Genomic DNA, 25,550 nt, shown 5'->3' with positions numbered 1-25,550 from the left:
GGTTATGAATTCTATTCCAATATAAATATTAAAATTAATATATGGTGAATTTTCTCACTATATGTTTATAGTTTGAATTTGTTGTTAACATATATAAATTTTGGAAATAATTTTACTTAGACCCATATACTATTACTCACTTTTATATACACAGTTATAGAGTTTTTAACCAAACTAGTTCTGTTCCAAAACTTTTTTACCGCAATGAACTACCCTCGAGCTTATTTGCCAAATATGGTCTAAGTCACTATAGCCCTAATAAAAACTCCGAATTGATCACATTTTTTTCTAAGCAAAAATATTGAGTTATTTAGCATTTTTGTCTAGTCCTAAAACGCTGATCTGTTTAGTGTTATATATATATATATATATAAATCTTTTTAAATTAGTCTTTCAGTAATTTATAAAAAAAATTATTTAGTGATAAAAATGCTAAACTGATCAATTCAGTGTTTCTGTTAGGACTACAGTGAATTAAACTCCATTTGGTAAATAAATTTGAGGATAGGCTATTTTGATAAAAAAAAATTTAAAAAAATTCTATTTTGGTCAAAAACTCCACAATTATATACTAACTTTTTTTTGTCGGTATGCCTAATTTATTAGGAATCATGCTCTTTTAAGTGGTTAACAAAAAAAATTGAGAAGACAAAAAGAAAATGCCCATTATAAGTACATTGGAGTATTAGTTTTCCTCTCTTTAGGAACGGATAAAATAATAGAAAATTAATAGAAGAGAAATTTGAGAGATTCTTAAGGAGTGTCATGTATCGTTATGAACCGGCTTGATTCGATGCGTAACGGTTTTGAACTGATTTAAGAACGTAACTTTTAAAGGAATCTGTAGATGATCTAGTCGTTGTATTTTGCTAAATTTTGGATATATTGCCACACTTGAAAAGAGCTTTCCAATGAATATAAGATTACAAAGTTTGGATAGCTAGATCTTGAGATATCGGCAGAACAGTGGCCGAAGGTTGAATGAACCCTAGCTTGTTAGCCTTTTAATGGTTAGATAGGTGCTAGGTTAATTCTTTTGGAGTGAAGGAAGAAAAGTTGCTATAGAAGAGAAGAATTAGAAGTTAAAGGAAGCCGATCAAGGACTTAGGCAGTGGAAGGAAGGAGGTGAGAAAGGGCGCCAATGGCCAGAGCAAGAAAGAATGAGATAAATACACAATGTATTTTTCAATTATTAAATAAACTATAATTACGATTTCCTCCACATATTTATAGAGGCTCACCCCTATGACCCAACAACTAAGTTAAAACCCTAATAAACCAACAATTTTTACTGCGATGCGTTCGAACGCGTAAATACAGTTCTCTATCGTTGCGAACGTATGCAGGTATTCGAATGTGTAAATTATGTTCTTTATTTTTGTGAACGTGTGTAGACGTTCGCATAGCCCGTTCAAACGCGGTCTATTGTGTTCGAACGCCCCCCCCCCTCCCCCTCAAAATAAAAAGCTTTATTTTTTCAAATAAAAAATCTAATTAGATAAATAGACTCATCATAATAAATCCAATGTCAAGTGGAGTCATTACGGCTGAGTAGTATCGTGCACCAAAAAAAAAATTCAAAAAATATAAATATAAATGAGCGATACTTAAAAGGGAGTGTGAAATTATCCCTTTGCCTATTTTTTCGTAGCATCCCAGCCCATTTGGATACAATTTGAAAATATATTCTAGAGCGAGATGAAAAAAAAAAGTGACACCACACATTATGAATGATAGTTTCAGAAAGTGACGACATAGCCACAGAGTTGCTACTAAACACTCAGATAGCTGTACTTTTTAATTGGTCTTCCCTTTAGTGTCATTGCAAACAAATTCTTTTAGAAATAGGGAAGATATTATTGATTTATTTCTCATAAAGATGGACTGAATTATAAATAAATAAAATGTGGGGCACTTTACTGCAATGAGACAAATATTCTCTCTCCATGTGCACTACGAAGCGTATGCTTATTTAAAAATGGGACGCGTTTTATCACACTCCGTTTCCGTTTTCACCACTGTCGCCCACTACATCGCATAGCAGCCAAAACGGATAAATTCCTCTTCACGTCCGTTCGAGCTTAGGCCACGACGCCGCTCCTCTCTCCTCGCTTCTCTCTCTCCGGTGGGAGAAGTACCGGATTCGCCGGAACGGCCGTCGAAGGCTGTGGGGTCCACTCTCGCGGCTGCGGAGGTGGCGGATTTGGATCTTAAGCTGCGAGACCAAGAGGTTGGCTCCACTCCCGGAGCTTTCCAATTACGTTTTCGAGTCTAGGGTTTCGGCGAGTTCCGGCTGTTCCTTGCTTCTCCTTAGTCCTTATCCAAGTCCTTTTTGCCATTAGATTGATGTTTCTTGTCGAGATCTTTGTGGTTTTAGGCTTGGTCTGCGTTTATCATGTCGATTTCGGGGTGATATTTCACATCAACATGTGAGCTTTCCCTTGCTATTATCCTTTTCGCCATCTTTTCTGTGAAAAATGCTCCCTTTTTTCACTGATTGCTGTTATTTATTCTCTTGGATCAACAATTGTTTCAAATCTTAATCTACATTTCGCCTGTCGCTTTTTGTCCTTCTCTCTCTTTTTCTTTACTTTAGTCTCCCCAGCTTTTGGAATCTTTTGGTTTCACTTTCTATTGTTTGCTACTTGCATGAAATCTTGATTAGTGGATTTTGCGCCAATTTGGGTATAAATATGCCTAAAATCTCATTTTATAGATAAAGGGTCAATGGGGAATGATGTTAAAGGGTGAAATCAAAGACTATTATTAGGAGATCTTTCCGTTCTTATATTGCATTAATCTGTTCTTCCTAATGTTATTGCTTTTTGCTATTGTAGCTTGATTGGTTAGAGGAAACTCTTTACTTTATACAGCTAAAATTATTTACTTTTTAAATTTGGTGCGTGGTAGAAACTCATTCTCCTTTTGTCCTTGTTAAATTATCAGGTGCCAAGATGAACAGTATAGGAAGCTCTAGGATCACAGAATTCACAAAGTGTTGGATCGTTCACCGTCCTTGTTAAATTATCAGGTGCCAATATGAGCAGTATAGGAGGCTCTAGGATCACAGAAGCTATTTACTAGGTATACAGGAAGGATGATCAATTTATTTGAGTTGAGTACTGGAATGCCAGGGGCCAAGCTGTTTAATGACAGATCTCAAAGAGAAGGTACCTTTTGGCCTTCTCTTTGTAATGGTGAAAGTAACTTGGAATTTCGAAAATGTTCATGTCAAGTTCTTCTGACCTTTTATTTTACTTTCCTTTTTAATGTCATCCATTGCCAGTCTTTTGTTGTTGCTTTCATATTTTCAATCTAATTACAAAGGATACTTTTGACAATGCTCCTTGTTGATGGTTGATTGTTTGACTCATATCAGCATTCTTGATGAGCCTTTTACCCTTAGAAAAAGCATGATAGTTTCCCAAAGAGTTCTCTGTTTAATTCAGCTTGAATTTTTTCCTTTCCTTTTCTATTATAATTGTAGTCTTCTCCATACTTGTAAGTTGTGTTATTACTGTAGACCTATTTTGTTCTTTTACAGTACCACTTGATGTGACAGATTATGTTTCAGGTTCTCCAGTTCAAAGAAATTGTCCAGATTTAAAGGGAACTGCTGATTTCGCTGGGGTTCATATTGATGATAAACAGGTAAGCACAATAAAGATGGCCACTAACCATGGAGTTGTTTCTTCTGAAGATTATCTTGTGGTCTAATATGGAGCATATTGCAGGCAGCCAGTGACTTGAGGAAGAGTTATTCATGTAAGGAATCAGGTGGAACACCTATGAAAATGCTAATTGCACAAGAGATGTCAAATGAAACAGAATCAAGGCGGAAGCCAGCTAGCATTGTCGCCAGATTAATGGGTCTGGATGATGACCTACCGGCTCAGCAACTTGTTCTACCTGCTACTAAAAGAAAATCAAAACACACCATCTCATCAGGAGCTATCCGGGGCCACAACCAGCAGGAAGGTAATTATTTTGACAATCCATTGCCATATGATATTCACCCATTCTCCAATGAGAGGGTTGAGTATAAGGATGTATATGAAGCCTGGCACCAACCATCAAGAGTCAATCATCTTCATGATCAACCTCTACAAAAAGTAAGATATGCTGAAAGTCTCAATGAAAAAAGAATGGATATTGTTCGTCAGAAGTTTATTGAAGCGAAAAGCCTAGCCACAGATGAGAAGCTTCTTCAATCGAAGGAGTTCCAAGATGCCCTTGAGGTTTTGAGTTCAAATAGAGATTTATTTCTTAAATTTCTTGAAGAACCTAATTCCCTCTTCTCAAAACAAGCTATTGAATTTCCTACAATTACCCCGACACCTCAGACCAAGCGCATTACTGTCTTGAAGCCGTCAAAATCCATTGAAAAGAAAGATGAAGAGCAGATGAAAAGGCAGCAATACCCTGTACTTGGTGCAAGTATCTGGGAGAGGAACAAGCCTCAAAGAGTACCTGGTCTCACTCACATGAAGGAGGAAAAGATTTCTCAACCAACTAGGATAGTGGTCTTAAAGCCTAGCCCTGCAATGGCCCATGACTTGAAGTCCATGGTAACTCCTCCAATTACTCCGACGGAATTGATTGGTCAGAATGACATCTATGGAAGTTTTGAAGATACTGAAGGTGATATAGGTTCAAGAGAAATAGCAAGGGGGAACACTAGGCAAACAGAGAGATGCCACCGGCGCGACGAATCTTTGATATCTTCTGCATGCTCCTATGGATACGGTGGAGATGAGAGCTCATCCAATAAGTCAGAAAATGGATACATAGAAGAGGAGGGTGATTTTAGCGACTCAGAGCTGGTAACTCCAACATCACATCATTCTTGGGATTACGTCCACAGATTTGGCAGTCCTTACTCAGCCTCATCTTTCAGCAAGGCTTCTTATTCTCCTGAGTCATTAGTGACTAAGGAAGCCAAGAAACGACTTTCTGAGAGATGGGCTATGGTGGCATCTAACGAGATCGCTCAAGAACAGATGCAAGTCCTGAGGAGCCCGAGCACTTTGGGTGAGATGCTTGCCATTGCTGATGTAAAGAAAACAGAGGTTGGTGATAAAAGACTGGTTTCAAGTAGCCATTCATGTGGTACTGAAGATGAACTGAGGGTGCAAGCTACCTGTTTATCAATTGGTAGAAAAAGGGATGGAGAAGAGGCAAGGTCACCTATGAATTTATCAAGATCCCAATCTGTCCCAGTCTCCTCGTCAACTTATGAAAATGTTGATATGAATATCCGAGATGTCAATTCTCAGGATAGCAAATCTATCATGCTCAGCAATACTGCAAAGCTTAAAAATGAGAAATCGTTTTTTAAGGGCATGGTTTCGAATTTCTTCTTCACTAGAAGTAAGAAACAGGGAAGAAAGAAATCTATTCCTTCTCCCTCGGTGGGCTCTGATGAAAAACTCGAGTCTCCCAGTGGTGGGACATCTCTTATCAGTTTACCTGATGAAAGTCCAGTAAAGAATACAGAGGAAGTAATTGAGAATGCTTCCTCTTCAACACCAGTGAGCAGATCAGAGTTGGGAACTCTCTCTTTTAAGGTATGTCATCTACTACTTAATTTTGTTATCTTACACTTACAGTTATTGGTTTGTATATTGTGCTGAATTATGTATTATTGCTTATGATGAATTATGTACTGCTAGCAGATAATTATAAACTTGTAGTCTCATAGATTTTAGTGGTTAACCGGTGGCGCTTGCCTTAGCTTATAATTGCTGCTCTACGAGTACCTAATGCATATTATACTTCCCTGTCTATGCAAAATTTTCCCTCTGTAGGATTGGCTGACTTATTCCCTCCAAGTTACTGATAGTGAAGGGCATCTTTGCAGGCTATTCTTTCTCTCGAGAAACCTACATCATACATAAGTCCAACTACCAATCGTGACCAACCCAGTCCCACCTCAGTTCTTGATGTTTCATTTGAAGATGTCAGCGGGAATGAGCCCCATTCATCTGGAAGCATCAATTGTGGCAATCAAGGTAGCTTATGTCTTACCTCTGTCTGCAGTTTTTTCTTAATTGGTATACTAACCGTCACCTTTGGGTTTGCAGAACCACTATCGAGATCTTCACCTATTGAATCAGTTGCGCGGTCTTTATCATGGGAAGATGTTCATCTGGAAACACCATCACCTAATCCATCAAAGTTGTATAAAGCATTTTCTGAGGAAGATGATGAAGATGAGCGCTATAGGTTTGTCCAGAGGTTGCTGTCCTATGCTGGTTTGGCTAATGAAAAGTCCAACACGGTTCTTTCCCGATGGCATTCGCTGGACTGCCCTTTGAATCCAACATGGCTCGAAAAATTCTTGGATCGCAAAGAAGAGGCTGCTAAATGCAGGGAGAGAAGGTCAAACCAGAGACTCCTTTTTGATTGTGTGAATGTAGCACTGCTCGAAATCGGCCAGCATACTTTAAAGAGCTTGTACTTGTGGACTGATGCACGTAGAGTTATACATACTTCACCTGGTGCTCCGGTAATAGATGAAGTTTGGGGTCGTGTAAGAAGTTGGTTCTCTGATCAGGGGAAGTGTGCAGGGGAGACCGACAATGCCAGTCTGGTGGTTGATAGAGCTATAAGGAAGGAGGTAGAAGGAAGGGGGTGGCCCGAGTCAATGATATTGGAGATAGATGAGACCAGCAAAGAGATTGGTGATAATTTATTGGATCAGTTGGTCGTAGAAGCTTTGGCAGAGCTTTCTTTTTGATATTTGCGATTGTATCCTGGTGTCTTCCCTTGCTTTCTCTATTAACTACTACAGCAGTGCAGCACTCATGGGGAAATTCAACAGTTATCTGCATCCTATCAAGTCATTATGTATGCCTATTTTGATGATTGCCATTGCAAATTTACAATCCTTATATGCTAATAAAATGCTCTTGTGGATATGTCTGCGCCTCTGGATACTTTTGTTCAAGGAATCATCACCACTGACCTAGTAATCAATGTCTTTAAGTAAACAGGTGGGATTAATCATGCCTAGTCTACAGAAGATACAACCCTGTGGGTAATACTGGTGGTAATTCCTGGTTCCTAGAGGAGTTTCCTTATTAGAGACTCAAATAAATAAATAAATAAAAACACTGGAGGCACATGTAGTTTCTCCATTGAAAGGATATGAACAGTCCAATGATTGTTTTTAATTTGTTTCTCTTTTATTTTGAGCGATCTGACAGGTTGTAACAGCAAATTTGGTGAGCCCTCTTAATGAGTCACACTGTTTGCCAATTAAGAGTTTGTGACCAAATTAGCCCTCTTAAATATAAAATAAGTCGATCAATAATTTTATATAGAAATTTAAAACCCACTAAAACAAATTACTAGTGCGAGAAAAAAATATTTTTTATACAAGTTGTTCTTCAGTTAAGTAATTTTTAAATATAAATCGCTAATTTGATGATAATTTATATGAAAAAAAAATCTTCATATTTAGTAATTTTTAGCTGTTTTTAAATTTTCATTGACTTATATTTATCTAGTCTTATATTTAAGTTTCAAGATATATTAAATATATAATAAATTTTTTTGAGAGACTTAAAATAGTAAAAGAAAACTCTGCCAATTAAACAATGTTGAGTAAATGACAGAGCAGGTAGAATCTCAAAGTTCATTGGCACTCTGGGGAATAAAGCTTGTGTCAGTAGAAAGAAAATTGTTGAATTATATCCAATTTGCTATGTACTCTGAAGCATTCAAACCCTGCATGATTGTGGCATTGCAGAAGTCTACTTGATTACCTGGTGTTTGAGGAGAATTTCTGTTATCACGTACTATTTACTATTTATGCCACTAAGCTAATCTGATTAATATTCTGATTCTTGATGAAGGGTATTGACCTGTCGATGCTGATAAGTACCAACAAGGCTCAGTCTAATCTTTTAAGGGCACCATAGTTTGGTACATGTCTGCTGATTATTTTATTTTATTTTATTTTTTGAGTGAAAGGGGGCAAAGCCTAATAATATTGTAAGAAAGAATGTACAAGAGAGGGTAGAGAGGATAAGTTAAAGATTAAAGATCCTATAGTTTATAATCTTCCACCAAATCATACCCAGCAAGATCTCTAGCTCCTTCCTCTTAATTAATAATTTGTTTTTGCCTAGTTGCTAATTGTTTGGTTTGCCAACTGGATGGCAGGTAACATGTACTATTTAATTGTGTTTACTTAGAGAACATATTGAAATAGCAAAGCAGTTGAAGTTGCACTCAGTAATGGGTAATGATCAAACTGGAGAAGTCCACTAAACAATAAATAGTGAGATTTTCTTTTTGATCCATAAGGTTGTAGACATGAATTTGGCACCTTTGCTTGAAATTAATTTTGAATATGGAAGTTCTAATTCCACAATATGGTAGTAGCAAGGGAGGTTCTAAGCTTATTGCAAAATTCCCATTCATGTGTTTTGAGATGAAGGTTCTGCTGTCCATGGCTTCATGTTTGACTGATTCTCCATAACTGTACAGAAAATTTTCACTAACTATGAGAGAGAACCTCTTGCAGCAACCAGCAGAGACTTATTGTTGTTTTTCCTTGCTCTCTATTTACAGTAGCATCACTTTTAGGTCCTCAATTCTGCAGCTGGTTGTAGAATTACTATGCAATACACTCTGAAGTAGGACTTGACCTAAGTCCAAACTGCAATTACAAAATAGTCAGTAGGAAAGGAAAACAAAAGGGAGAGAAACGTATACTGAACAAACTTCATACAACAAACAGCAAAAAGTTTCACGGCAGGTGTTAATCTATTCCTTTTAATTACTGAATTGGCTGTCAAAATTTCATAGTTATGATGATCCACCTCTGACTGCTATCAGCCTGGCATGAGTGTTCTAAAATTTGAAGCTTAGTTCCCTGACCTACAAGGTATGTGTTCATACCTTGTAGGTCTGGGAATACATTCATCACTTATTGTGCATTAAATTGGATCATAGTGGAACCCATTTGGATTTTGTCACCTTGACAGAGTCAGATGTGCCAAACTATAAGCATTGGAACTGAGTTCTGCATCAGAATTATTCAATGTGGTCCTTTACTCAATGAGAATTTTTTTTTTGAAACTTTAGTCCATTAAAAGCATAGTTTCTCCAGGTAAACATCTTGACTTTTTGACACCATCACAAAGGTAAAAGACACTTTGATGGCTAAAAATAAGGAACTATTTTCATCAATAAAAAATAATTTCACTTTGAGAAGATCAGACTTGAAGAATGAAAAAGCAAAAAGGGTACATAAATGACAGTGATACTTCTGAATGGTGAATTGATGACATACCACCCCTCTGTAACAAATGTGACATAGAGCATCTTGTCCTAATGAGAATAAGCAGGTCAAGAGTAATGCAAATCAAACCTTTGTGCAAATAATAGCTCCCTAAGTATCCTTATGACAAACATAATCTAGAAGGTATATATGCCAAACTTTTAAAGAAGAGAAAGTTTTTGGCAAAACAAATGGTGAATAGAATGTATAACTAGAGACATCTAGTTAGCCGCTTAGAGATGAACTGAAAATAAATTAGTATACCTTTTGCCGTATCCGTGAACTCCACGTGTCGTTCTGAGTCACTTTATCAAGAGAACTCGAAGCATCAGCATGTGGATTCAGCAGTGGTTTCCTTGAAACAGGTATTTCTTCATTGTTATCATTATCCACTCTACTTTTTAGAAGCATGGTCCTCAATATCATGGCAAGTACAAGCGAAAGCGCCTGCATATAAGATGTGCTTTCAAAGGAATAAAATAGACAAATAGGAGGCAAAAGATTCAAATACATGGGTGACTTCATTTCTAATGCTCTACACAGTAAGGCATCTGAACATAACAAAATCTCCTTTGTAACACTAAAAGTGGATTAAACTAAAGCTATGAATGCATATACAGAAGTATCTTTCAAGACATTTTTCATGGCTAGACAAATATATGGTTATTTAGTTCCTTGTTTGAAATTTGGAATTTTCAATTCTCCTGTTCAGGGAAAAGTTTTGGTTAGTTCTTGTTTCTTCTGTTAGTTAAGCAATAAGAGCTAGTAGTTTTATAACTTATAACATGTGAAATTGCTTGCCTGGATGACAACCACAGTTACAGCAACCCATGTACACATATCTACATTGTCTTTGATAAAGTCTCGAAGTTTTCTTAATTCTCCAGTATCATCATAGGGAAGATCCTAAAAAATCACATAGAAAAAAGTCAAAAACAATAAACCATGCATCAGTTCAATATTTCTTTGTCGTAAAGAAAAGGAAAGCTAGTATTGATGGCTGGCTCTAAATTGCCTCTTCCCAGTGCTTGTTAAAGACCACATCACCCACTATTGCTGCTTCCGATAAAATGAGCACAGTGATCAATGCTGCATACTGAGATTGGTCCAGCTTAAGGAAATCATTTTAAGATATGTTATTAGAATAGGAAAAGAGGAAGAAACAAAATAAAAATTCATGCAGTTAAGTTAAATATATCCATCAACGAAAGTACTTTTTGCTGTCAGAAATGCATTTAATTAGTGATCAATGATCCAGCGATTTTGACAAGGGGAGAACCTAATCTATCAATAGTTAAAAGCAACTATCAGATATCACCTTTATCAATCAATATAGAAGGTATGCATATATACCATTATACTGAAATTCCAAGCTAAATAAATTTTGGGCTTGTCCCCTGGCTTCATAAATTTTGAGATATGAATCTCCGGTAAATAGATTTCAAACTCATTGCTTGCATCATAATATATTTTTTGGAACTTTTACATAATTGCCAATAATTTTTTTTTAATATCATAATTACCACTATATTATTCAAATATTATAACTATCACTGAAATGCATTGTGCTTTAAATCTAACTAATAATGATTAAACTGGAACTTAGATAAAAAAAACTATATATACCTTTGCATAAATTATGGACAAGTCAACAAATTTTAGTGGCAACTATAATATTTTAAAGAGTGTAATGAAAGCTTTCAGTGCAATTAAATTAAAAAAACCCTATATATTTCACAGAAAAGTCTTGGATAGATGATTTTGTACAAGTAGGATACGAAACAGAGGCAGGAAACATATCCAGTTCCTGCAGAAATGTGTCCCATGAAAGCAATCAGACACACCAGAACCCCAAAACCCAGCAAAGCAGACACCAGCCTGCATAAAGAAAATAAGCAAATTCACAAACATTCTTCTCTGTAAGAATTCAAAGATGAAAACAAACAAACAAACAAACAAACGAATAAGAATAAGAAGAGAGGAGCACCATGGAAGATGATGCCTGTCGAGGTCAACGGCGTGCCGATTCCACCAGTTAAGCAACCAAACCGCGAAGAGCACAACCGAGACGCCAATAAAGATCTGGAGATAATTCAAGAACTTGAGAAGCAGGGCGAGGCAGGGAGTTAAGAAGGTAGGACGCATCTTTCTTAGATCTAAGAAATCGCCAAGAAAATTTTTCTGGATCGATAGATAGATATATAATTTGGCGTGATCTTGTTTCCCTTTCGTTCTCCTACGCTGGGTTTTTGTTTGGTTGTGAGATTTTATATTTAGGAGGAGTCCTCGTACTTATCTGTTTGCTTTGAGATAGAAGAGCGCGGCAGAGCGCAGTACTTATCCGTTAGCTTATACGTCCATGCGGATAAAAATAAAATCACAGGGGATAGTGGAAATTTAGGGCTATTTGCACTAATAATTTTTTTTAATAATAGTAAGATTAGATTCTTAAAATTAAGTACACCTAATTTTTATACTAGATGCATATTTTTCTATAATAGAAAATATATAATTTACACACAAAAACCTATTTTTACTAATAATTAAATACTTTTTTTTTGAAAGACTCAAAATAACTGTTAAAGGTGAAACATAGAGAAGAAAAATAAAGGAATATTTTACAAAAGTAATATATATGTATGTTTTTAACTATTGTAGTCCTTTTTAATTAATAACTAATCTTCTATCAGAACCAAATTAACTTCGATATAAAGAGGCACAATTAAAATTAACTTCACTATATTTATTCTCTAGCCGCTATATTTTGATAATTATATTCTTCAATTTCTTCTTGGGCCAGTCCTTTCGAGTATGGGCAATTGGGTCCGAACCGCGATAAATCGGGTCGGGTTCGGACTAAGCATGTACCGCAAAGTCCGACTCGAGCCTAACAGGTAACACCGCAACCTCGCTAGACCTAAAGTACCCTTTCCCTTCAAGTCTACTCAAAACGACTCGAGAGCTATAAAAAATGGCAACTTGATCGCACGAGTACATCCCCGTTGTCTCTTCCATTCTTCTCACACTCCCACCGGCCACCACCTTCTCTTCCTCGTTCTCGGGTCGTCGAAGATGGCGATTCCCGTGGAGGAAGCTATTGCTGCTCTCTCAACCTTCTCTCTCGAGGTAATCCGAGATTCCCGTTCCTCGTCCTTTTCCCAACTCGGATTCCGCAATGCCGCTGTTGCTGCTCGATCTTGCTAGGGTTTTTAACCCCCACCCCCCCAGGAGATCCGAATCTTTGTTCGATCGTGGTTCCTTGTTCTTATTCTCGTTTTGTCTACCATAATTCCTTGGTTCCTTGATCTTCTTGGTCGGTCTTGCTTGGATTCTCTACCGGGGAGATCCGAATTTTGTTCGAGCATCATTTATTTTATTCTCGGTGGATCTGATTTCTTGTGCTTCATTTTTTGTCGTTTCTTCTTGATATTAGAAAGAATGCTGTGATTTTATGCTTTCATTGGTAAGTCTATGAGGGGGCAATTTAGTTCGATTTGATCGATTTCTTGTTCTTCTTTTACGTTCTTGCTAGGCTTTTCTTCGGGGGATCCGGATCTTTGGCCTGTTATGGTTTCTTGTTACTAATTTGTTGTAATGTATTCTTGCTATTAGACATAATGTCGTAATTTGATTCTTTATTTGTTCATAATGTCAGATTGTAGTAGACTTCGTTTAATTTGATCGTTGTAGTGGTCAAATGTGTTTTGAGATTGCTGTTAGGGGATAGTTGGGAACTGTAGTTGCTCCGCTTAATAGCTATCTGGATGGTCAGGGTTTGTGAATAGGTTTTCTGCGTCTTGTAGAATTTAAATTAGCCAGCGTTAATTGGGTGGCAGTTGTGACCTGAAAACCATAAAATGGAACGGGGAAGGTAGCTTGTGGAATTTCACATTTTTGAACTTGCTTCATCGTTCTATTCATACTGTTATAAGATCATGAGTTATCGTTTTCCTTAGTTTTTTGACAGCCAAGACAAACAATCATATGCTCATCCCAACGTTCACCCATGGTGGCTTCTATCATATATAGAGTGGCATGCTCATTTTGCTGATTAAGCATTTAAACTGTTTTACTTTGACATCCTTGGCTCAAGGTTGCTACATCACCTTAGCTTGACTCAGGGATTTCATCTTCTTTTACATTAGAAGTCAAAACTTTTTTGCATCACTGGCTATGTGATGTTCTATTAAATTAAACTTTACAAATGATGTATTGAAAACTGTTGACATTTCAGGATGAACAGCCAGATGTGCAAGGATTAGCCGTTCTCCTATCTAGTGAAAGATATGCGACTAATAGCCCAATTGGTATGCTCTCCCCTTGTTTTTCTTGGATTTATTCTGACAGCAACAAAATTTGTTATTACTTTTTATAATTGGTCATTATTTTAATTTAAAAATTTCATTTTGTTTGATATAGTGATATAGTAGCAACAAGAAGTCAACAACAACAACAACAACAACAATAAAGCTTTAGTCTCAATAGTATCATAATGAAAATCTTGAATAAGCTGGATACTTTGGAAAAACTTAGAGATCTTTGCACAAATCTCTTTTAGGTATTATCTCCTTAGGATATGGAACTATGGGGGGATAACCAATTTTATCTGAGATAAACAGCAAGAACCACAAAGTTGCACCTAGAAGAGATCCTTTTGGTTTGGTGGAACGATCAAATATTCTAACGCTCTTTTTGTAGTTGATCATTTTCTATTATCTTTTCTACTAAAAATTGGTTCAGTTTGTAACTTAATTCTATAGCATATCTATAAAACACAATATTACATAGGAGCCAGCATTTTTGGGCATATATGGTGACTTAGAAACTCTTATTGATGTAGAATAATGGTAGATGAAAAAGGGCAAAAGATAAATCCGCGGAATCCACCAGCGGGGTGTAAATGATATCAAAATTTCAAAATGTTCATTAACCTCAAATGATAAGATAACAACCTAAAAGGGCAAAAGACTAAAATATCTATTATGAAAAAAAACTAAAATATCCTTAACATCAAATTCTCTCCCTCACAACTCGTCGCCTAGCTAAAATCCCACTGGGTGGGCTGTCATCTTATGTCTACGTGAGTACGTGTTTGAAAGTGGCATCCGTATCAATTCTCCCAGGGTGAGAGAAACTCGACTTTGTCAACTGGGGACAGCTCTAGTAGAACTCCTAGAGAACGATATGTTGAAGCTCCTTGCTTGTGATCCACATGCTGTTAAACTCTAGATGGTCTCTCAATCGGGCTAGGAAACAGTGAACTCCTCTGTCGGTATTAGATGTTACCTGTTCGTCCAAAATAACGTCTATCTTTTCATTTTGTGTGGATAAAAAATGGGAGGTGACAGGATCAAAAGCAAGCATATCTAGAAGGGTGAAAGCAGGTGGATTATAGTTCATAGGGATCATCAGGGATAGTTATAGGAGGTTTTATAAACAATTAAATTTTCAATTTTAAAAGTAGAACTAATGACATAATCAGAAGCAATATCTATAACATAAGCATTATCTAGAAAGGTCCAGCATTATGGTCTCGCAAGTTCCTTGCTACTCCCGATAGAAATTGATTAGGTCTAATATGAACCATAACATAATCTCTAACATGGTTTAAGCACGTCTATACAAATTGGCCTGTAGTTTATATTGAAGATTATTAGTTTCGATTCGCTTGCTAATATCTTGATATAATGAATGGACATGATACACAAATACTTTTGCAGATTTTGAGACTAGAATGAGGTGATATAGGGAGAAGCTCTTAAAATTTATGAGCTTTAAAACCATGGACAACCCAAATGGACTTGTGCTTATAGATTTATTAATGAAGTTATATGCAAAGTGAGCTATAAGAAGAATGAAATGCCACTTTCTGTTATGATCATCTATGAGACATTGCAAAAAATTTTCAAGGCTGCGATTGACAACCTCCATAAGACCGTCTGAGGATGATAAGCTATTGAAAGTTTTAGTTTTATGCCTACTATACGCAATAACATTTTTCAGAAGGAGCTCATAAATCAAACATCCTGAATCGACGCGGTAGTTTTAGGTAAATTATACAATTTGACTAGATGGTTGAAATAAAATCTCGCAATGTTTGTAGCATTTGAAGTTTAGGTAGATGGAACAAAATGAGCCATTTTGGGAAAATGGTATACAACTACAAAGATAGAATTGTGCTTTTAGAATGTATGTGATAAACCAAGTACAAAATCCATGCTCACATTTTGCCATGAACGATCTGGTACAAGAAATGGAGTGTCTTGGTCAATGTTTCATTTGCAATGTTTAGCCAATTGACAAGTACAACATTGATCGATTATTTTAGCTCAATGAAGCATGGACATGCGTTGGACACCCGTGGGACATGTGTTTGACATGTGTTCGACATGGGTTCAAAGTATCCTTAATTAATCAAAAATATTGGACATGGCAGGACACTGGCGGGGTTACCGGTAGGATTGATATCGGTATTAACGGGTCCGGTTTGGATTTTTTGTTAACCCAAATCTAAACCCAAATTTAATTCCCTAACCCCCCAGGGAATCTCTCACTCTCTCAACCCTAAATCTCTCTCACCTGCGACGAACGAGCGGCTACGATGGGCTGAGCACGGCGAGCACGAAGACTACTTACGGCTGAGCAGCTCCTTTGAGGACAGGAAACAAGGTCTCTCTTTCCCTCTTTCTCTTTCTCTCTTTCCCTCCATTTAAGCATACCTCTCTCTCTCTCTCTCCGCAAGCAGACCTAGGTATTTAATTAATGCAAAATGATCTCACTTGCCTCTCTTTATCTGCCTCTAAGTTTTCTATTAAAGCCTTTATTTTTTTTTCCTTATTTCTTTTTGATACCAATAGGGCTTAAATTTAAATTTAAGTTTTTGATATAATTCTACTTAGTGTGATAAATTGATAATGTGATAGTCGAATAGGGTGATATTGCTTTGATGATTAATCTTATATTATGATATGTGATACTATGATATAGAATTATGTTAAACTGTTAATCTTCTAATACACATTTATCTACTAATGTAGTTTTATTGTGGTTGAAAGAATAATGAATACTAAAAATACAAAGTCTAGTCAAAATAATGCTTCTTTGGGGAGATATAAGATATGTTACTAAGATGGAGAAATTGGGAGAAATTTGGGGCAATCATAATTTTAGATGCAACCATTGTCAACAAGTCTACAAAGGTTCATATTATAGACTAGGCTAATTTGTTAAAAATTAGACAAGTGCTATCTTCTAGTAGCCCAATTTGAGGCGTAGATTTTGATATACGAAGGACATCAAGAAAAAAGAGCAATAGGAATGACACCTATTGTGAAGTCATTTAATTTCGGTGCTCTCAATCAATTATATTGCGAGATTGCTAGATTGTCTTTTCATATGGCAAGAAACCCTTACTATGTTAGTCATATGATTGAGATTGGACCTAGTTATCTTAAGCTGAGTGTCTTTTATTTTCTTTAAAGAATAATTTTTTTTTTAACTATCGTATTCGAATGCCCTGTTCGAACGTCTGTACATGTTCGCAAATACAGAGAAAATATTTAGCGCGTTCAATGTCGCATTCGACTGCCGACACCGCGAGTTGGAGTTTGCGGTCGGAGATCTTGTGTTTATGTGCGTTTAGCCCTATCGGTAAGTGACACTGAAATTGGTGTATAATCAAAAGTTGGTACATCGCTACTTTGAGCCATTTCGTATATTGGAGCGAGTTGGCCCCGTCGCGTACATATTGAAACTTCCGGAGGGGCCGCAGGTGCATCTTGTATTCCACATGTCCTTGGTGCGGGCTCGAGTAGGCGTCAACCAGACAATGGGTTCGGATATACCAAAGCCAATTGAAGAGATAAGAGTTTTCGAGCTAGTTCTTGTGCTGGCTAGGCATAGGAGACGGTGAGCAGGACGACTAGAGACAGAGATCCTGGTGGAGTGGCTTGGCAGGTCGTCCGACGAGTCTACATGAGAGCTTGAGTTAGACATCATTCATCGCTTTCCTAATTTCACACCTTGAGGACAAAGTGGCGGAAGCATAATGGATTGATATGATTGGGATTGGACCTAGTTATCTTGAGCTAAGTGTCTTTTGTTTTCTTAAAAGAATAAATTTTTTTTTGGATTATCGCGTTCAAACGTAGGGAAGTCTCATTTGAACGCTCCGTTTGAACGCCTGCACACGTTTACAAATACAGAGAACGTGTTTAGCACGTTTGATGTCACGCTCGAACGCCTTCGTTTGAATGCTTGCATAAGTTCGCAAAGACAGGGAATGTATTTAGCACGTTCGAATGCGCTTGATCGCGTTCAAACGCAACCGGCGAACCTATACTGTTTCTAGGGTTGTCTTTTGATTGTTTTGCTTGTTAGGTTAGCCTCGAAATATATGGAAGACAATCTTATGATCATTATTGAATGAATTGAGTTTCTTCCCCAAATCTTTTCTCCTACCATGATTATGTTGCCTCTAACCTTCTCAACTGGCTTACCCCCTTAGACCCTTAGGGAAGGCTCGTTTCATCCTCTTCTTCTATTCTCCTTTACATCCAAATATTTCCTATTGAAACCAAGATCACAACAGTAGTATTAGAGTCACCGGTTCTCGAACTCACGACCATTACAAGAGCAATGGCCAATCGACGCACATCCATGGAGGTACCCATGAAGATCGAGGCTACCACGCCCTTGACGTCGACGGGTAGAACGGATGTGAGCATGAGCGCGACTCTAACTGGTTCAACGCCTACTGTGGATCCAACCTTGGTTTCCCTTTTCTAACAAATGATGGATCTACAACGAACACAGTAAGAGGAGATGAGAGGCATGAGGGAGGAGTTAAGGAACCTCACAGCCATCGTGCGTATGCTAGAAATTCCAACGCCAGCAAATCCAGTTGCAACGGTGTTGCCTCAACCGGGAGCTAGGGCAGCCCTTGTCCAAAATGAACTCTTGTTGCCACCAACCATCGACCCTAGAGGACATTACCAAGCCCTTTATGATCTACATTCAGAGATATGTTCGCGTCATTAGATAAAGTGAGGTAGGTTTCTTCAAATTGGGGTATAAGGCATAATCTTTTTTTAACTCTTCGACTAGTAGTTGTACTATCTTTCGCTGTTGAACGACTCATACCAACCTCTGCTCTTGTTGTGGTCTCCGTAGTACCTCATCTAATCATGTGTTATCTCTATCATCTAATAATTTGTCATCTACTTTTTTGATTCATGGAGTCAAGGGGTCTTCATCTAAAACATGATTTATACCAATCAGTTAATCATGCCTCTTAAATTATTCTTTCTAAATCTCATATTATAACGATAGAAAACTAACTTTTTTAATCTCTCCATTATCAATCGATTGCGTGTTTTAGTGTGTGATCAAAGAGAAAGTAGTTTAATTTTTTTCACACTGTGATGAAGACACAATTTGACTTAAGCTTTTCTTTGCTATTTGTGTCAAATTTGGTCTCGTATTTTTAAATAGACTATAATTCAGCTGGACTATTATGAGATATAGCTGTAGTAACTTTAGTAGTACTGAATTGCGTAGCTCTTAATCTATATCTTTAGATATTATTACATACATTTTTTAAGAAATTGATTATATTGAAAGTTGAAAGTTGAAACAAATAAAATTATTTAATTGAATCATAACTCACCTGAAAAAAATTTGTTTATTACCCAAAAATATTTGTTTATAATCTGAAAAGACCCATTTACTACATGAATGACTTAATTAAATTTAAATAATTTGTGCCACCCGATAACCCGTTTATAATCGGTGTAACCCGTTTAATATAAAAAATTTAACATGTTTAATAAACGGTTCGTGTTCGTGTTTGCGTTATCTTAATCCGATCTAAACCTCACCCGATCGGATTGCCACCCTTAGTAAGAATGGGAGAGTTAAAGAGTGGGAGAGATATCGAGATCGACTACGGTAGATTCCAATCCGTTTCAATCGATCTGTCTCGAGATTGGCCAAAACTAGGATCCATGATTATATCATAGATTGGTGATTTTTTTAGCTTTAATAAAATAAAATAAATAAATGTGCCAAGTTAGAGTGAGATGGTTTCAAATTTTTGTAAGGTGTTAACTTGGTCAAATTTGGTATTTGTTAAATCTGCTATTCACGCGATTCACATTCATCTGAGGAGTTGGTCAAAGTTTTGCAAAAGTTTGTTGCATAATTTTTGAGCTTATACTGCCAATCATGCAACCCTGGTATATCATCTGAGGAGTTGACCAAGATGTACATGCCTTATAACTCTTAATCATTCATTTATCTAGTTCTGCACTTCTGCTATTTGTTAACTGAAAAAATTATTATTTGTTTTGGAAATTTGGAATAAGCCAATAATTGATCAATTTGGTTCTTCTATTAGTAAATGATTTCATATTTTTTGAGCAAAAGTCATTTGTGTTGTAATAATTCAAGGAACTTAGACTTTTTTCTAAATTTCTTTCTGAGATTGGAGTTTAAATTTATTGTGCAGAATATGGAGATGTTGCATCTTACCGTCTCTCTTTGGGTGAAGATACGAAAGCAATCAATCAATTGGTACACTATATTCTTATCTTTCTACCTTATTTTTATTCTTCTAGTGATTCTGTAAATGGCTTTCTTTGAGTTATGCTGCTAATTTTCATGTTCCAACACTTTACAAATATTTAGGTTGATATAGTTACTTGGTTCTTTTTCTGGTATTATCAGATAATACAATGATAAATCACGTAATAAGTACCGGTGGACAAGTACTGTCCCTAACTGTTGAGAGTTAGATTAATGCAATTATGTAATAGGCCAAGGGGCTATTAGAAAGATGGTTACTGCTATATAAACCTGTTGGGCAATAGAGAAGACATAGCCTTTTGATCTAATTATTCAATTATGCCCATGCTTCTGCTCGTGCCACCACATCCTTGTTTCCTACTCTTGCCTACCTCGCACTAGGTTTTTCCCCACAACCATTGTGATGCGGTGAGGGCCTTGGGCGGCCCCACTTCTTGAAAGTGCATCCATGGAGGCGCTTGTGGAGGTTGATGGCGTACTCCCTCGTGACACCTCCTCCTTTCTCCACCATTGCCGTTATTGCTAAAGCTTCTACTCCTTGAGACCCTCTCTTTCCAAAACCCTAATCAAGAGGCGCACGATTAAAGACTGCTTCCTAGACCGCGTGAAGACCGCGACATGAGAAGTCGCTATAGCGTGGACCACGCCAACACCCTGCCTGCTTGTGATTTCTGGTGAGCCACATAGAGACACGATGGATGTGAAGGAAAAGCTGAGAGGATGCAGAAGCTCTTTGGGAAACTAGATAATGACAATATGAAGATGTCGATGAATCTGATGAAGCGGGCAGAGGCTTCGACGTCAGTGTCAGCGTCAGGGACATAGCAGCAGTCGCCGAGACTAGAGCTCCTTCAATGGATTTGAAGCTTGATAGACCAGCCATGTACTTGAGTTGGTCATAGCGGATCACAGGTGTCGTGGCGAAACGAGGCTTCGAGGGTTACCTAATAAGAGAGGAGGAAGAGCCCAAACAAGGGACTACTGAGTGGAAGACATGGAAAGCTACACACATGTCACTGTATACTTGGCTGCTAAACTCCATGGTCCCGTCGATCACTAGTACGGTTGATTGCATTCAGAGTGTGAAGGACATCTGGGCAAAGTTGCAGAGGACCTATGCTGGAGTGGGGAACAACATGAGAGTGTTCTTGATTGAGCAGGAGATAGATATTGTTATCCAGGGAGATAGGATTGTTTAGGAGTATGTCATAGAGCTGGAGCACCTTTGGACTGACTATGACCATTCTTTGCTTGTGATAGTGTGGAAGGATCCTAAATGCAAGAGTAGGGCTATCCTTGCCCAAAGGAGGACCATGCAGTTCTTGAAGCACCTCAATCCTGCATTTGATCGAGGACAATTCTTCTGGCTTAGACGAAGATTTCTACACTTGCTGAGGCAATTGCGACTATGATGCAAGAGGAGAGTCAGATGAAGTTACTATCCGATGCTACTGGACTTCTAAGGATGCAATTGGCCTTGGCGGCATTGAAACTAAGCTATAGTGAGACTCGCAGATGCTACAACTGTGGTGAGGTGGGTCATTTGAGTAGGGCCTGCCCAAAGCCTCCTAGAGAGAGAGAGTTGCTAGTGGACGAGGACAGTTTGGTGGCCGTGGACGTGGCCGCAGTGGTCGACAAAGAGGCTGAGGTGACTCATCGGGAGGGTATAGGGCCAATCTGATGATGACTGAGAATTAGGAGACTCACTCGGATAATGGATCTGACTTGTCTTGGGGAGGGAGGGAGGGAGGGAGGGAGGGAGGGAGGGAGAGAGAGAGAGAGTAAAAAAGTGGAGTGGTCTGGCTTGGCTTGGGGACATCAATAATTGATGTCGCTGGGTCGGATAATGGATCTGACCTAGTTTAATTAAAACCGGCCGATCCTGGCTATCCTTGATCCGGATCAGCTGATCCGACGAACCTTGTTGCCAACAACCCAGTGCAGCATGATAGAACCAAGCACATTGGGATTGATAGGTTTCGTTTATCAAAGAAAAGCTAGATGGAGGATTACTGAAGCTAAGTCATGCTCCGACTGAAGATCAAGTGGCGGATTGCCTCACAAAGGGTCTTAGCTTGTTAGTTCTTTCTAGATTATGTGACAAGATGGGCTTAGTTGATATGTTTTGCTCATCTTGGGGGAGTGCTGAGGGTTAGATTAATGCAATTATGTAATAGGCTAAGGGGCTATTTGAAAGATGTGTACCACTGCATAAATCTGTTGAGCAATAGAGAAGACAGCTTTTTTACCTATTTATTCAATTCTAACATATTTACTCTTGTACTTGCCCATGCCATGCTAGAAACCATGCTTCTTGCTCATACTAAAATTTCAATGGATTCCAAAAGTTGTGTTAAGGTAAAACATGCTTACCTTTGTCTCCAGAGTTAATTTTCACATCCTTTTGTATAACCATATTAAGATGCATGAGTAACTTACCTTGTTTCCTTCAGTTGATTTGATTTGGCTTGAATTGTTCTTGGTGAAGACGGGTCAATTTTTAAATTTCATGATGAATACATTTTCTGCACGGGCATGTTTGGGTGTGCTGCGCAAACCCATACAAACCCACCCCACCCTAAGGCAATCTCATGACCTAGCAGAGAAATGCTTTGGTTCATGAAATTGGGTGGCCGTAATTGGTCAGATAGTAACTATGAAATTATTTAGCCTAATAATAGGTAACATGGCATGTGTATATCCTTATTATAAGAAAGATCAAGTTTATGAAATTAATAGGTAAAGTACAGCATAATATAGCTACCAACTATTTCCAGTCTCTCTTTAACATTAAAAAAGAAGAGAACTGACTGAATAATTAGAAAGAACAAGTGTTCCTTTCATTCTGCCTTTGCTGAAACAAATTCATCATGGGTTTGTAGTAGCATTGAGCTCAAGGATTAAAAATTTCTCTTATACATTATTACCTGTGTGAATATCCTCTAATCTTAGATACTGTGATCTGATGCACTTGAGTTTTTCTTCACAGCACTGGGGATATAAATAGAGCAAATTGTAGAAGTTTGTCTGCTTATTATATTTTCACATTTTTTTTTTATTTTTCTGCTCTTGTTCTGACGTTGATTCTAGTCTGTAAGAAACAAGATGCGTACTATGTGTGATAGTAAATTATAAAAGTTTCTTACTTTGGCCTGCGCTGCTTAATAGCAGTAGCAGGGGGAAGAACTTATGTTAGATAATTTATACTTTTAGTTCGATCTAGACAGAATTACAGAATCACTTTCTACAATAGAAGGTTTCTTCCTGGCCATATGAATTTGTTGGCCTGATCTCGTATGATCTTTTATCTGTTTTCTCAATCAATCTTCAGATTTTTGCGTTTATTATATGTAATTTTTCTGGCATTCTCTTTTCTCATTGTTTTAATACTGCCCAACTGCTTTTGATAATTATTCTATTGAATCTATTGACTTCACAATGAAGTGGAAAAAGCATTACATGTCTGTTTATGTAGATTAGTATAGAATTTGTAATGCTTGAAAACATTTGCAGAATACCCTAGTTCAAGAAGGAAAAGAAATGACATCTTTGCTGTACACATATCGCAGCTGTGTTAAAGCCCTTCCGCAGGTTCTGTTTTACATTCCTATATCTTCTTTCTCTACAATGATTTCATCGCTGTCCTCATCATTAACGATAATATTTAAGTTATTGTTATCACCTTTCTTGAACATGACAGTCTTTTTCCCTATATGCTTGGTTTCCTGTAGTTTGGAAATTGGAATTTATGGCTTTTTACTATCAATGCAGCTACCTGATTCCATGAAGCATAGCCAAGCAGACTTATATTTAGAGACCTATCAAGTTCTTGACTTGGAAATGAGTCGTCTACGTGAAATTCAGAGATGGCAAGCCTCCGCTGCTTCCAAAGTATATATCCTCTGGCCAATTTTCTGTTAAGTTTTATATTTGTTTTTCCTTTTTATTCATCTCTTGTTGCTTTTCGCCTTTTCCTATTTAGCTCCCTGATTTTGATTTTAAAATATCCATTGGCATACATGCGCATATATTATACTAGACTAAGAGAGATAGATATGACTGTAGGTTTGCCTCCTACTACTTCTCAATGAAGATGAGTAGATGACTCTTGTAGTATATCTCAAGCTTATGTTCTCCACTAGAGATACTCTTTGTTGGAAATTTTGCATTGTCTGGTTGTACATGAAAAATTTCTTGGTCAAAAAAAGTAAGTACATCTTTTATGGTTCTATGCAAACTTCTGTTGGCGCGTACTTGTGGGAAGTGCAGTTGTGCCCAACTTCTTCATGTTTTCATGAATCCTCATGATATATGCTTCTTCCTATGACTGTGCAATAAGCTTCTCAAATGATATTTTTATGCTGCTTTTAATTGATTAATAATGTTATTTTTCTTGAATTCCATGAAGATGCAACTTTGATGGTTATTACACCTTTTTTATTTTGGTATTGGGATGATGATTATTATTTTTTCTTGTGGAGTATGAATTGATTTGTAGCAGTTACTTACTTCATTATGCGATCTGATGCAGCTGGCAGCCGACATGCAGAGATTTTCTAGGCCTGAGAGACTGATAAATGGACCTACAATTACTCATTTTTGGTTTGTTTTCTGCTCTTGATCATTATTATACAGTTTTAGTACTTTGTTTCAACATTTTCAATCATTGGATTATCTTAGGTCTCTTTACCTAAAAAGGTACGAAGCTAATAGAATAGTGGCCATAGAAAACAAGGATCGATTAATCTGATTGATATTCTTAATGGAGAAACTTGTGACATTGGATATGGTGTTTGTTCTTGTTCTTGTTCTTGAGTCTTTAGGGTATCTTGTTTGGTTATGGATTCTTTGATTTTTGAAGAGTAGTTATGCATATTTATCTGTTCTGCTTGATTTTTTTGCATCTATTATTCAAAATCTTTTTTTTTTTGTTGTGCAGGAAACCTTTGTTCTCTTCATAAACATGAGACTATTTAATGTATTCTTGAACCCATTTTTTGTGCCTTTGTGAGTATTCTTGTAAGCATGGTGTCACAATTTAATTATTACTGTTCATCTACTGTTTTATGATTGAGTTGGGATGCTATAGTATAAAATATTAACATCAACATTATCTATTAGCTTAAGTGAATGGATGAACAGGATAAGGACAGATAGGACATCATTAAACCTTGATGAAGAAGACTTACAAGATAAGGACAGATAGGACATTATTAAACCTTGATGAACAAGATTAGCTTTGTAGTTCAGTGAATGACTACTGACTAGTTTGTGCATATGAATTTTTGTAACGGACAAGTGTAGACCAGTATTTTGCTTTTCAGACTTTGTTTTGTTGTTATGTTGTGAGGTCTTGATGAACTATGGAGTAATAAACTGCATATTGCATGGCATGATGGTAATACTTTGTTAATACACCAACTGCTATAAAAGCTTAACTTTTTGTATTCTAATACTCCTGATTTTTGGGCTTGAGACATTTAAGAAGTTGACTCAACTTAAATAGGTGAGGATATTTTTATTTGATTGACAAGGCAGTATGGTAGGACTCGAACTTAGAATCTCCTAGTTAATTCACTCACTACTCGTAAAGCTTAGAGAACGGCAATTTTTATCTTTTATATTCTAACATACACAAAGTCACATGATTAGGAGATCTTGCTTATATTCAATA

General features: G+C 37.1%; 3 protein-coding genes across 6 annotated transcripts in view; 2 read left to right on the top strand and 1 right to left on the bottom strand.

The window, feature by feature from the left end:
- The first annotated feature begins 2,002 nt into the window (after nucleotides 1-2,002).
- Nucleotides 2,003-6,920, top strand: LOC140794221 (uncharacterized). 3 transcript variants are annotated; one of them, XM_073146144.1, is made up of 6 exons: nucleotides 2,003-2,429; nucleotides 2,947-3,170; nucleotides 3,575-3,651; nucleotides 3,735-5,567; nucleotides 5,861-6,011; nucleotides 6,084-6,920. In XM_073146144.1, the coding sequence occupies exons 2-6, from the start codon at nucleotides 3,098-3,100 to the stop codon at nucleotides 6,737-6,739; spliced, it is 2,790 nt and encodes a 929-aa protein (XP_073002245.1). In that variant the 5' UTR covers nucleotides 2,003-2,429; nucleotides 2,947-3,097; the 3' UTR covers nucleotides 6,740-6,920. The 3 variants fall into 3 exon arrangements, with proteins under 3 accessions (XP_073002245.1, XP_073002244.1, XP_073002246.1); XM_073146143.1 differs by having other exon boundaries at nucleotides 2,004-2,230; XM_073146145.1 differs by having other exon boundaries at nucleotides 2,038-2,230; nucleotides 3,584-3,651.
- A 1,354-nt stretch (nucleotides 6,921-8,274) lies between these two features.
- On the bottom strand, nucleotides 8,275-11,599 carry LOC140793226 (tetraspanin-18-like). The gene is made up of 6 exons (XM_073144593.1): nucleotides 11,280-11,599; nucleotides 11,071-11,170; nucleotides 10,308-10,388; nucleotides 10,094-10,198; nucleotides 9,557-9,739; nucleotides 8,275-8,668 (listed from the first exon to the last, which is right to left on the bottom strand). Exons 1-6 carry the CDS (start codon nucleotides 11,435-11,437, stop codon nucleotides 8,627-8,629), a joined length of 669 nt encoding a protein of 222 aa, XP_073000694.1. The 5' UTR covers nucleotides 11,438-11,599; the 3' UTR covers nucleotides 8,275-8,626.
- Nucleotides 11,600-12,256: 657 nt separating this feature from the next.
- The window catches only part of LOC140793594 (protein PIR), a 56,377-nt gene continuing 43,083 nt past the window's right edge, over nucleotides 12,257-25,550 (top strand). The window contains exons 1-6 of one of the 2 annotated variants that reach the window (XM_073145154.1): nucleotides 12,257-12,418; nucleotides 13,527-13,599; nucleotides 19,800-19,864; nucleotides 23,390-23,467; nucleotides 23,648-23,767; nucleotides 24,408-24,478. In XM_073145154.1, the coding sequence (XP_073001255.1) occupies nucleotides 12,365-12,418; nucleotides 13,527-13,599; nucleotides 19,800-19,864; nucleotides 23,390-23,467; nucleotides 23,648-23,767; nucleotides 24,408-24,478 (461 nt within the window). In that variant the 5' untranslated portion in view covers nucleotides 12,257-12,364. Of the gene's footprint in view, nucleotides 12,419-13,526; nucleotides 13,600-19,799; nucleotides 19,865-23,389; nucleotides 23,468-23,647; nucleotides 23,768-24,407; nucleotides 24,479-24,815; nucleotides 24,884-25,550 lie in introns of those variants that run through there. The other variant, XM_073145155.1, reaches the window with a different exon arrangement.

This window comes from Typha latifolia, chromosome 8 (assembly GCF_019914945.1).
Source record: "Typha latifolia isolate L0001 chromosome 8, TyphaL0001v2, whole genome shotgun sequence".
Classification (NCBI taxonomy): Eukaryota; Viridiplantae; Streptophyta; class Magnoliopsida; order Poales; family Typhaceae; genus Typha; species Typha latifolia.
Note: the sequence above shows the minus strand (reverse complement) of the source record. Positions and strands in the feature narration are given on the sequence as shown.

Bases quoted from the DNA above. Each gene is read 5' to 3' on its own strand.
- LOC140793226 (XM_073144593.1), bottom strand. From the start codon at position 11,437: ATGCGTCCTACCTTCTTAACTCCCTGCCTCGCCCTGCTTCTCAAGTTC. The intron at 10,389-11,070 runs GTATCCTACTTG...GACCAATCTCAG, and splicing joins ATGTTTCCTGCCTCTGTTTC to TATGCAGCATTGATCACTGT. The intron at 10,199-10,307 runs GCAATTTAGAGC...GTGATTTTTTAG, and splicing joins TTAACAAGCACTGGGAAGAG to GATCTTCCCTATGATGATAC.
- LOC140794221 (XM_073146144.1), top strand. From the start codon at position 3,098: ATGATCAATTTATTTGAGTTGAGTACTGGAATGCCAGGGGCCAAGCTG. The intron at 3,171-3,574 runs GTACCTTTTGGC...ATTATGTTTCAG, and splicing joins TGACAGATCTCAAAGAGAAG to GTTCTCCAGTTCAAAGAAAT. The intron at 6,012-6,083 runs GTAGCTTATGTC...TTGGGTTTGCAG, and splicing joins CATCAATTGTGGCAATCAAG to AACCACTATCGAGATCTTCA.